Here is a 12667-nt window from a genome sequence, read left to right as displayed (position 1 = left end):
CTCCTCCAGATCTGTGCAGACAAGATAGCTGGCCAGAGCTCTTACTTTTTTCATCTTGGTTTAATAAACTGGGCCAGGCCTTCTGCCCAATATCTAAATTTTTTTTTAACAAAACATTTCCAAAATGGTACAATCAAAGCATGCTGAAGATACTCAGGAAAACTTTATTTTTATACCCTACTGACAAAAATGACTTACATTTAGAGAGTTCATATATGTATATGTGTATGTGTGTGTTTCTTAATCACTGGGAGGAGACACAAAAGCATCACCCTTGGCACTTTTTGTTGGCTTAGCTTACTTTGTCTATGGAAAGCTAAACAACCATCTGGTTGCTTCCATCCAGATGTTTGACATCACTTAAGAACAGCTATAAACTTAAAACACCAGTGCAAAGTTTTTCGGGATGATTTGCATGGTTGTGATCCCTCTACCTCCCCTGTAGTATTTGAATTCCCACCCAGCCTCTTGGGGATTCTTTTTCACCTTACAGTGAGGAGGTGCCCACTGATGGTCCCGTGGAGGAGAGAGAAGACCACGAGTACTACAATGAAATCCCCGGGAAGCAGCCACCTGCGGGGGGTGTTTCCGATGTGCGGATCAAAGTCCAAGCCACAGAACAAATGGCTTACTGCCCCATACGGTGTGAGAAGTTGTGCTATTTGGTGAGTGATGTTTTATTATTACCGGAACTTAGCGATGTGATTCTGTCCTTGCCCCTGGAGAGTTTAATTTAAGAGTTTCCAAATGCTGGTTTAGAGAAAGTATCATCTCCCTCAGTACAGAGCCAGAGAATGAATCATTGTCGGAGCCTGCACTAGATCATTTTCACTCTGAATCCCCGAACCTCGGCCTACGTGGATGACTTCACGTCTCCCTTCGCTGGGAAGACCAGGGCTGGCCAACATGGGATGCTCAACATCACCCTTCCCCGCCTCCAGTCTTGCTCTGTTCTCCTTGCTGCTCATCCTTAGCTGCTGCCTTCACAGCCAATCCTGCCCCTGAGCTCCTGACCTCATCCCCTCCTGCCAACCCTCTGCCCTGGTTCTGTCCATCAACCCCTGTCTCAGTCTTTATTTTCTCTTTGTCTACCAGTTATCTCTCTTCCGTCTGCAAATAAATTTGGACTCCTCCAACCAACTCGTAATGTCTTACCCCCTTCTCATCTTCCTTTTACCCCACAAACTTCTAGAAAACATTGTCTCTATCCCAGTTTTCACATCAGCACTACATTTCTAAGATCTGAATTCTGCTTGACTGCTTGAAATGACTTTTATAGTGGTCACCAGTGGTTTTTTGGTCACCGATGGTTCAATTGCTAAGTCAGTTTTCTTCTTCAATACTCTGAATCTGTCTACAATCTGCCTCTTCCTTTTTTTTTTTTAGACATCTTCTGTTATCTTCTAAAGCAGTTCTATTCTTCCAGGAAAGTTGAAAGAATTACGCAGTGAACACTCATACACTCACCATCTAGAGTCTACAATTAACCACAATTAATATTTCACTAAATTTGCCCTGTCATCCTGTGTAGCTGTCTATCATCCATCAACACATCTTATTTTTGGTGTGTTTCCAAGTAAGTTACATTTTTCTTTTTTTTAGTATCTTTTTTTAAGTTTAAATTTTGCTAGTTAATATATAGTGCAATACTGGTTTCTGGACTAGAATTCAGTGATCCATCACTTACATACAACACCCAGTGCTCATCATAGCAAGTGTCCTCCTTAGTACCCATCACCCATCTAGCCCATCCCCCACCACCACCCTCCATCAACCAAGAGTATGTCCTCTGTTATTAAGAGTCACTTATGGCTCGTTTCCCTCTTTCCTTCCTTCCCCCCTTCCCATATGTTCATCTGATTTCTTTCTTAAATTCCACATGTAAGTGAGATCATATGGGATTTGTTTTTCTCTGACTGACTTATTTCACTTAGCATAATACACTCTGGCTCTCTGGCTCCATCCATGTCTACCACATCTTCTTTATCCATTCTATCAGTTGATGGACCTTTAGGCTCTCTCCATAGTTTGGCTGTTGTTGATAATGCTGCTATAATATCTTTCCTTTATATCTTATTTTCTTCCACTCCTTCCCCTGCAAACCCAAGCCCTTGCCCTTACCACCCTTTCTCTGTCTTTGGCCTTGCCCTTGGTTTCTCTTCTGGCAGAACATCTGTGTACAAACTCCTCCAGCTTCTCTGTTTTCAGCCATTACCTATTTCTCCAGCTATAATGCCATAAGCATTACATTGCTTGTGTTAGGATTGAACTCAGCATTTTCTCCTTGACTCCAAAGCACAATCCTCTACTGATTTACTCATGTTTATTAATGGCACTGCTATTCTTTCATTAATCTGCAGTCTTTTGTTTTTCTCACACTCTGGGCTCCATATCAACTCAGTCTTCAAGACCTAGGAGTCTACCATGAAATCTTTTGAATCTACCCAACCTCTCACATTCCTATTGCACCTTTCTAAGTCCTGGTCCTCACTTGCTCACATGATTCTGAAAACCCCTTCCTTGTCTCCAGTTTCATTCCTCTAAACCCTTCTGTATGGTACTGCCAGATTAATCCTTCTGGAGGATAGATATTGCCCTTTTCAAAGGCATCAGTGATCTCATTCCATTATTGAAGACATCTATCTATCTATCTATCTATCTATCTATCTATCTATCATCTATCTATCTATCATCTTTGGGATCATTGCAATCCTTTGATGGATGAGACTTTCAAGGATGAAAAGTGAGCCTGGCATAAACCTCAGTAGAGTAGGGCTCCAATCTGTCTCTGTTAGATAAGGGTTTGCTAAATACTGAGTGTTTATACAAGTGTCCTGGAAATCACACTTTCTGGCTGAGACTTGGATTGAGTCCTGGAATGGGACCTCCCAAGCAAAAGCAGTAACCCTAAGGCTATAGGCCTTATATTGACAGCCTTTATGACTCTCCCCCTTCAAACCCACCTCTGCAGCCCCCAACCAATGCACTATCACAGGAGTCTCTGCTCCCCACCCAAAATCCCAGTTTCCTGTCAGACACTTCCTGTGTCAGAAAGTGAAGTTGTCTGCCATATTCTGCCGGGAGCATTACTAGTGTTCTGTTTGTTCTGTTTGTTTTTTGAAAGTATGACTGTATACCACATTTGTAAGTGTTTCACAATTTGTTGTTTGCGCAGCCTGGAAACTCCAAGTGTAGCAGTGTATACGAGAACTGTTTAGAACAAAGCCAGGCAACAGGTAAGTACAATTGTCCTTCCCCATCTGCCTCTGTCCTTATCCCTTGCAAGTCGTATGGTTGTGTGCGGCCCTGGCTCTTAAATACTTCATGGGGAAGGCGGGTGTATATAACCAAACACATAATGCTTCGGCTGCAGGCTTCCCACGTTCTGAGAGGCCCAGAATTACCACATGTGTGTAGTTTGGTTTTGCCTCGCACTTCTGTGCTCTACCACACCATCGTTCTACCTTAGGAGGTCTTGCACTGCTGTCACGTCATGAAAAGTCTTCCGGGAAAACTGCTTTCTCTGCTTACAACTCAAGGGAGTTCCACTTCAAAGAAGATCAGACATTAAGCTAATATGAAAATTGATGCGTGTCAAATCCATTAGGATTAAGATAAAATCTTTAAGCAGAAAACAAAAAGAAATCTGAAATATGAGAGTCCCAATTAGGGGCCCATGTAGCCCACACTTTCCAGGGCATTAAGTGTCTTATTACTGCCGGTGATAATTGATGTTGGGCACAACTTTTCCGCAATACAAATGTAGAACGTCAACCATCAGATTGGAAATATTTTTCATGAGGTTATACTGCTAGTTAGTCATTTAATTCTTATAAATTGTTGAAAGTACTTATTTCTTTGGGAAGCAAAGTTTTGCAGCATTAGAGGGTGAGAGAATTAGATGGTATAAGTAATAGGGTGGAGGATAAAGTTGGATAACCACACTTAGGGACTCAAATTAAATTAGCAGGAACTTGCCACCTAGAAGGTAGTCGCTTCTAAAGATACCTTTATACTTCTCATGGAATTATGCCAATGTAATCTATTAATTTTATTATTATTTGAGAGAAAGAGAGAGTGGAGAGGTGGGGGCAGAGGGAGAGAGAGAGAGAGAGAGAATCCCAAGCAAGCTCTGCCCAGCGTGGAGCCTAATGCAGGGCTCCATCTCAGAACCCTGAGATCATGACCTGAGCTGAAATCAAGAGTCAGACGCTTAACTGACTGAGCCACCCAGGCTCCCCTAATTTTATTATTTCCTATACAAGGGGGATACATGAAAATTTATCATTTTAAAATATATTTTTTTAAGATTTTATTTATTCATTTGAGACAGAGAGAGAAGTGCATGAGCAGGGGGAGAGGCAGAGGGAGAGGGAGAAGCAGGCTCCCCACTGAGTCAAGAGCCTGATGTGGGACTCGATCCTGGGACCCCAGGACCACAACCTGAGCCGAAGGCGGACGCTCAACCATCTGAGCCACCCAGGCGCTCCTGAAAATTTATCATTTTAGGTACAGCTATGATTGCTATCTTTCTCCACTGTGCAAAAATAATAGGAGTAGTGAGTTAAGACAGTATTGTTAATTCTTTAAAAATATGGTTCTTTTTGATAGATATTAAAATTCCCTGCCATTCTTTAAAGTCATTTACAACTTTAACCTAACTTTTAATAATATGACTAAAACAAATTAAATTAATGGGAAATGTAAATGTCTTTTTACAACTATGCTCCCTAGGAGCTATATTCCTCCCTCCCTCCTTTCCCTTAGTCGGAAATCCCTAACCTAAGGATTTAATAGTCAGGAACATATCACATATGCCCAGTATTACAGTCATTTCCTACCTGTGTTGAAGCTCACTTGGAAATATCTCTACATCCTGTTTCATCTCATTCTATATTCTTCATTTATACAACACTTCACTCAGTGGCTATTTACGAGGACCTCCTGTGGATCTGGCACTACGCAAGGAAGTAGGAATGGAATCACAACCAGTACTCATGTTGTTTGCAGTTTAAGCAGGAAGACACACCTTAAGCAAATGCTTACAAATAGGATGACTGTTTCAAAGCCCAACATGTCATGAGAACAAATAACAAGGAAACCTAACTTGATCTGAGGGGCTATAGAGGGTCTCCCTAAACTTTCTACTAGCAAACAACCAAACCAGGACCCGAGGGATTAGTGGGAATTATCCAGGCACAGAGAAGGAAACGGGGAAGGAGGGGCGAGAGAGGGAGGGAGAGAGAGAGAAAAGTATAAATGGGAACCAGAATTCCTGGTGTGGTGGGACCGCTTCCTAGATCACTGCAGAGAGAGGACAGGGGAGAGAGAGAGTCTTGGACCTAGATAGAGTCCTAAGGAACTCCAGAATTTTGAGTCCTATACAAATCCCTCTCTCCCAGCTCATCCTCCTCCTTTCCATTAAATAGTCATCGTGGCACATCCTCCTGTCCTCAGTCACCTGGCTTCTGAAGGGAACTCACTGAAGGAAAACCCTCGACCTTCCTAGACTGATGTAACATATGCTAAATCACAACACGACCATTGGAGAAAAGGAGTATGGTCTCCTTTTTTCCCATCAAGAACCCCAAAACATACATTTATGAAGGAATTAATGGATATAGAGGTACTGTCTCAATCTTATTCAAGATATTTCTTTTTGTAAGTGTAACCTTGTCATAGAATCCGATTTATTGTTTCTGTTTATCTTGGTTTTAATTCTCCTTCAAACCCAACAAACAATGTAACCCCTTATTCTTTCATGGTATATATATGCCTTGAGCCAATATAAGCAGATCCAAACTTACGAACAGACTTTATTTGGAGCCTGGAATATACTTTTCCAGAATTAGTTAATTCCAGAATTAATTTTAGCCATGATGGCTATCTCCTAGACAAGTGCACCATGTTCTTGTATTCTGGTTTGCTTGTACTAGAGCTTAAATGTATATTTTGGAATGACAGATACAATGATAGAAGATTCTATTGCAAGTGCCTGTTCTTCAGTTGCACTCCAACTGTAGGATAGCCTGGAACCAATACAGAGCTACCTTCCTTGTGGTGGCCTTGAGCTAACAGTTTGTAACTGGGAACCTTTCAGAATCTTGGGGAGGTGAGAGATGGTTTTTGTAGTTTGGAAAAAGTCCTCCAGCTGGATACTTTTTCCCCCTGAAAATCATAGAGCTACAACATTGTTTCCTTAGAAAAGCAGGTTCTAAGTTCCAGTGAGGAGCCAGAATGCTAGGAAGCCATCTCCCTAGACCTCAGCCACTAAGACCATAGAGGGATAGAAGAGCTCAACCCCTGCTCCAGGGGCCACAATAATTAAGGCCACTTCTATTGTGGTAGGAAGGACTTTGCTACTATGGTGTCCATTCATTCACAGATACCCAGAAATCAGGTGTTGCTAGCTTGGGGCCTGCCTGTGACTACTTGGGCCTATGTTTAAAAACTATTCTGAAATTCTTGACCAGTGAGCAAATTAATAGCAGTTGCCAGAATAGCAAATACAAGTATTTTATGGCTTTTCCTAGAGATTTATACATAAGCATTTGAGAGACACCTATACAAATATTTTCAATAAGGTTTGGCTCTTTTCCTCCCAAGACATTTATTTATTCAAATACTGACTTAAAACTTGAATTCCAGTATATTATAAATACTGCAATAGGCTTCTGCTTATTGAAGAAGTTAATTATATTTATCACCAGACTTATAAAAGAAGTCTATCCCTACTATTAAATTCCCTTATGGAAAAAATTAATTAGCAAAACAGAATAATGTTTCCCTGACCCTCAAGTTAAAATGGAAATAAGATACTTTTAATCAAAAAGACATTAAATTCCCACAAACCCTAAAGGTTTGCACTTAAAAACTTTGGTACTTAAAGTATATACACTGTGTACACCGTGTATTTGTTTTCTGCCACCAATCTTCTTTTCGGCAGGTTGCATAGGTTCTTGGAGTAATAGTTGGCAGAAAGAAATTTTGGAATGCATAATGGCTGGCATATGTGGTTAAGCTCTTGTCATCCACACACTTGACCCAAGAAAGATTTTAAATTTGTGTATAGAGTGAAGTACATATATATTTTTTAAGGCAACATTGCTGAGTTAAATATAATAGTGCAGTTGAAGAAAAGGAATAGTCGTTTTCAAGAGAGACTGGGCAAGATATGAATGCTTTTGTGTAATCCTGTGGAATGGTAAACCTGATGTGGTCAGCTCATGCCATGCTCTCTAAGGGGCAGATGAGTCAATGCCCCGTGCTAAAGGTTGATTCAGAACATAGTGCTGAGAAAGGAAAACCAGGTAGACATTCAGCATCTGTTCATTCTGCTGACAAACATTTTTCTTTTGAGCACCTGCTTCACACCAGGCATTGAAGATGCAGAAAAATCACAGATAAATGGGTTCTAGTCTCTTTTCAAGGACTCGAGGAATTTGCAGTCTCAAGGGGAAGACAGACAGACAAGGAAACAGATACCTACATTATGTTATGGAGTGGTACCTGACCCAGCCTGGGGGAGGGAGGGACTAAGAGAAAGACTTCTTGAAGGAGGTGGATTCAGAACAGAATCATAAAGGACAAATAGGGATTAGGTACAGAAAGGGATGGGAGGAGATAAGAACCATGTGCAGAGCCCCAGCATCAATGAATAAATAGGTAACTGAGCAGCTATTATCTATTAAGCAGGCACTATTCTCAGTGAGTGTCTCACCCACATTCTTTCATTTATCCTCACAACCATATTTTAAGCTAGGCACCCCCATTTTACAGATATGAAAACTGACACTTAGAGACATTAAGTAACTTGCTCCAGGCCACACCAACAGTAAGAAGTATCACAGGGATTTGGACTCAGGTCCATGTTAATTTAGAAGCAGACCTCTTACAAACACTTTTGAGCATAGTCTACTTTCAGTAAATTTTTATCAGCAGACACTCCTAAATAAGTGATAATTCAATCACATATAAGTTATATATATATGCTAATATGTTATGCATGTCTTATAACACACAAAAATTGAGCATTTCAAAGTTAGAGTTAATTAATAAAGACATTTTAAAATGTCTTGCTCGAACCATGAGAGACTATGGACCCTGAGAAACAAACTGAGGGTTTTAGAAATGAGTTGGGTGCGGGGATGGGTTAGCCTGGTGATGGGTATTAAGGAGAGCACGTACTGCATGGAGCACTGGGTGTTATACGCAAGCAGTGAATCATGGAACACTTCATCAAAAACTAATGATGTAATGTATGGTGATTAACATAATAAAATAAAATTTTAAAAAATGTCTTGCTGACATTCATAGAAAATGTTAATATGTTATGTTAAATATGTTAATATGTTAATAAAATTATGCTAATATGTTATGCATGTATTATAACACACACCCAAAACAGACAATTTCAAAGTTAGAGTTAATGATAATAAAGACATTTAAAAAATGTCTTGCTAATTATAGTGGCTGAATACTATCATTAGATAATATCTCAATATCTCAAGATGATATCTAAGTGTATACTGGGATGTACACTGGGATGTATATTGGGATAATGTGTCCCAGGATACATTTAGAGCATTTACTGACAAAGAAAATAAACATAAATCCACATTTTGAATCTTAATCATTTTAACTTTTGGGAGGCCAAAGTTCTGATCTAATTAGATCATTCTTATTTATAAGCTCATAAGGCAACTGAGGAAGAGTTTGTAATAAAAGAATGATCTTAAATCTTTGATTTATTTGCAGTGATCTTTTAGCCACTTATCCATTTACAAAAGTAAGTTTAGTTTAAACTAGATAATATAATTCATAAATCCATGTAACCAAGCAAATGGAGGAGGCTGTCATGTGTTGTAAAATGCAACAAAGAAGCGAGGTGCCCTGACCCCCTGTCCTTCTTTAGAAATCCCACGCCTCCCTCAGGATATCCCACATACGGAGTGTGATGGGGGACAGCATGATGCCCAAGAGCTGGCAGACCAAGAGAAAAGAAGGAGTAGGTAGTAAGGCTGTAGTCTTCTGACTGGGCTTCCCCTATTTGGTGTACCCTTGAGTTTCTGTATTTTATATTATAAGAATTATAGCACTATTCATCATGATGTGAAATCCAATATAAAGTTGGTCCTTTTGGGGCCACATTAAAGGGATTTAATGACAGAGACAATAAAAGGACTGATGTTTTATGGTAAGACAATGGAATGTCAGTGTCACCACTTCAGGTCAGCCTCGTAGGAATCTTGTAGCACATACGGCCAAAAATATAAATGTACTTGTTTAAACAGAAAAACAAAAACATTCTCTCCTGGCATTCTGAGGACAGAACCGTCAGGATGGTACAAAATACCTCACACCATTAGGTAGTGAAATATGGTGCTAGCATCCATTCATTCAGTAACTATTTGTTGTCATCTTATGTGCTGGGTGTGTGCTAGGAGACAGGATCGCTCCCTACCTTCATGGAACATGCAGTCTAGATGCAGCTCAGGCATTAAACAAAATGACATAATAAAATTAATTACTCTTGTGAAAAGGTCTCCGAAGGTGAAGAATAAACTTCTAGGAAAGTGGAGAGACTTAGTGTAGTCTGAGAATGTCAGAGAAGGCTCTGTTGAGAAAAGAGATGTTTAAACTGACACCTGAAGAGGGAGAGTCATGGAGGAGAGTGGGAAGAGCATGTCAATCAGAGAAGATGGCCTTATGGTGGAGACTGTCCTTCAAGAAGGTCAATGTGACAGAGGGGCACGGGGGTACAAGGGAAGCTGGGTAGGCGGAACCAGGGCTTGGGGCTTGTTGAAGAGTTTGAGTTTTATCCAAAGAGCAATGGGAGGCAGTTAAGGGGTTTTTAAACCACTGGAAAATATGATCAGATTTCAGTAAAAAGATCATTTTGGCCACCGTGTATAGCATAGAATGGAAGAGGAGGGAAGAGTAAGAGGGAAGAAGGAGATTACCCGAGGGGTGAGTTCTTTCCATTGTATACCAGAATAAACATCAACAGTTGGTTTGAGGCTGAGCTTGGCAAAACAAAACTTTGGGCATAGAGAGAAGACAGACTTTCCATTCTTAATAATTTAAGTAATGAGGCTTTTGAAAAGCAGTTTAGGGGCGTCTGAGTGGCTCAGTCGTTTCGGCATCCAACTCTTGATTTTGGCTCAGATTATGATCTCAGGTCGTGAGATTGAGGCCCATATTGGGCTTCACAGTGGGTGTGGAGCCTGCTTAAGATTCTCTCCCTCTGCCCCTCCCACCCCAGCTCGTGTGTGCATGCTATCTCTCTAAAAAAATAGTGGGGTGCCTGGGTGGCTCGGTGGGTTAAGCGTCCGACTCTTGGTTTCAGCTCAGGTCATGATCTCAGGGTCGAGGGCTTGAGCCCCACACTGCGCTCTGCACTCAGTGCAGAATCCACTTGTCCCTCTCCCCCTGCTTGCTCTCTCTCTCTCAAGTAAATAGAGAAATATATAAAAAATCTTTTTAAAAACGCAGTTTAAATAATAGATATTCAAGTTCTGTATGGCACATGTGTTTTCTCGGTTCCTGGACCGCAGCCCTGAGCAGTGTTAAGTGCAGGTTTGTGTTGTTTGCTGGACAGTTGTCTCTTTTTTTTTTCTCTCGCCGTTCCTCTCAGGTCTTCCTGGTTTGTTTCCTGTCTGGTGTTGAAGCAGTGGGTCAGCTGAGGGGCCGGCAGGGAGAGTCTGGGAGGCCAAGGAAAGGGTGCTTTCTCTCAAAGCCTGGTGCTTATCTTGTTTTTACAGGTCAAATCTAGAAGTCAGTATTCAAATCTGTATAGGATGGGGGTGGCTCTTCCTATCAGTTCTAGACTCAAACATGATTTTACTTACTGTTTACAAGGTAAAAGTATGATACGTTGATCATTAATCACTGCAGGTAATACACTGGAGAGAGGAGTGCAGTCCCATCGAGATGCCTCATTAATGAAGCACACCTATCGAGTGGATTTCTTCAATGACCCCTGCTACATAAATACACAGGCTCTTCAAAGTACACTTGGCTCTGCCCCAAATCAAAGCTCAGCTCACCCCCTGGGGAGCCCATGGCACCGTGAAAGTAAGTAGCTGCTCACCGTCTGTATTAGCTTCCTGTGGCTCCTGTAACAAGTTACCACAAACCGGATGTCTTGAGGCAACAGAAATTTATTCCCTCACAGTTCTGGAGTGGTTCCTTCTGGAGGCTCTGGAGGAGGATCCATTCCATGCCTCTCTCGTAGCTTCTGGTTGGCAATTCTTGGTGTTCCTTGGCTTATAGACACATCAGTCTCTGCCTCAGTCTTCACATGGCCTTCAACCTCTGTGTCTCAAACCTCTCTCTCCTGTGTCTTCCAAGACAATACCTTTCTCTTCTAGGTCGGCCCTAAATCCAGGAAGATCTCATCTTGAGATCCTTAACTTAATTACACTGCAAAGACCCTTTTTTTCAGATGAAGTCACATTCACAGAGACTAGGGATCAGGAATTGAATGTACGGGGGCCACTGATGAACTCACCACATTGTCTCTCATTTTCAGGAAGGCTATTTCATTGGCCTCATTTTCAGGGGACGAAAATGATTCTTTCTTACTAATTGTGGAGATGTTATGGATTTCAAGGTTTTGCGACTTTGATTTTGAATAATCTTTTCAGATACTTTAATGGCTCCCAACTTTTTGTTTCTGCTGTGTGCTTTTGCTAAAGGAAGGACTGTCAAAGCCAGGAGATAATTTTGAATTTGTTGGCTTGCATGAGGAACAGTGACCATTACTTGGCTCTGCTTAGTGATGGTTTTAATTTTATTCATTTCAAAACTTCTTGGTGAGTCATCTATACAGCACTAAAATAAAATGGCTCCTTTCTTCAGCCATATACTCTGAGTAAAATACAGTAAGACAAATATCATTTTCCTGCTAAATTGCTTCCAGGGGTAAATACATAAACAGGAACATAAATAAATAAAAGCAAAACAAACCAAAAGCCTACAATCAATTAAAAAATAAGTAAGCCAAAAAATGCTTTTTATAAAATATTAAAGTCTGTTGGGTTCAAATTTGGGTGAGCCAAATTTGGTTCACTCCAAAGATGGAGAGCCAATCATTCAGAAAGTCCTTTTGCTAGCCGAGGAAGTCTCTCCAGACTGCCAAGGGCAACTTTCCAGCTGGTGTGAGCAATGACAAGATGAAATTTAGAAGGAGATTTTGCTGAGCCTGGGGCTTCACCAGACCACCTTAACTCCTAAACTAAGAAACAAAGGTCCTCATTGCCCAGCCACGTGACAAGTGAGCCATCCTCTTGTAAGCTTTCTAAGATCAGTCTTGGCACCCAAACAACCTGGTTGGATTCTCTGGAAGCAAACACTGAGATGGGGCTTTGGCATGTGGGGGAGGGGTCTTTATTGGGATCACTATCAGAAAGGGAGGGGGAAGAAGTAGGCTTGGGCAGAGGGAGCAGCAGGCCTGACAGAGCCTCAGCTAACCCTATTGAGAGTATGTGGGGCCCATCCTAGTTGTCCCACACTGGGCCCAAAGGGCTGGCCTTTTATCCCACTTGTCTCAGTCTTTAGGTATAGGCTGTGTGAGGAAGGGCAAGCCTTTGGGCAAGGCAGCTCTCTGCAGGTGAGGCAGACCCTGAAGGAGCAGTCATCTGCAGGCTGTCTGATGACATCTGGG

At 41.3% G+C, this 12667-nt stretch overlaps 1 protein-coding gene across 1 annotated transcript in view; it reads left to right on the top strand.

Annotated features, from left to right (window-relative positions):
• SHC4 (SHC adaptor protein 4) overlaps positions 1 to 12667 on the top strand; it is a 129186-nt gene that overhangs the window by 95311 nt on the left and 21208 nt on the right. Inside the window, exons 8-10 of the mRNA XM_034993613.1 lie at positions 494 to 665; positions 3176 to 3236; positions 10897 to 11076. Of these exons, the coding sequence (XP_034849504.1) occupies positions 494 to 665; positions 3176 to 3236; positions 10897 to 11076 (413 nt within the window). The remainder of the gene's footprint in view (positions 1 to 493; positions 666 to 3175; positions 3237 to 10896; positions 11077 to 12667) is intronic.

Source organism: Mirounga leonina, unplaced genomic scaffold (assembly GCF_011800145.1).
Source record: "Mirounga leonina isolate KUSES-001 unplaced genomic scaffold, KU_Mleo_1.0 Mir_91, whole genome shotgun sequence".
In the NCBI taxonomy this organism is placed as follows: Eukaryota; Metazoa; Chordata; class Mammalia; order Carnivora; family Phocidae; genus Mirounga; species Mirounga leonina.
This window is presented reverse-complemented; position numbering and strand designations above follow the sequence as displayed.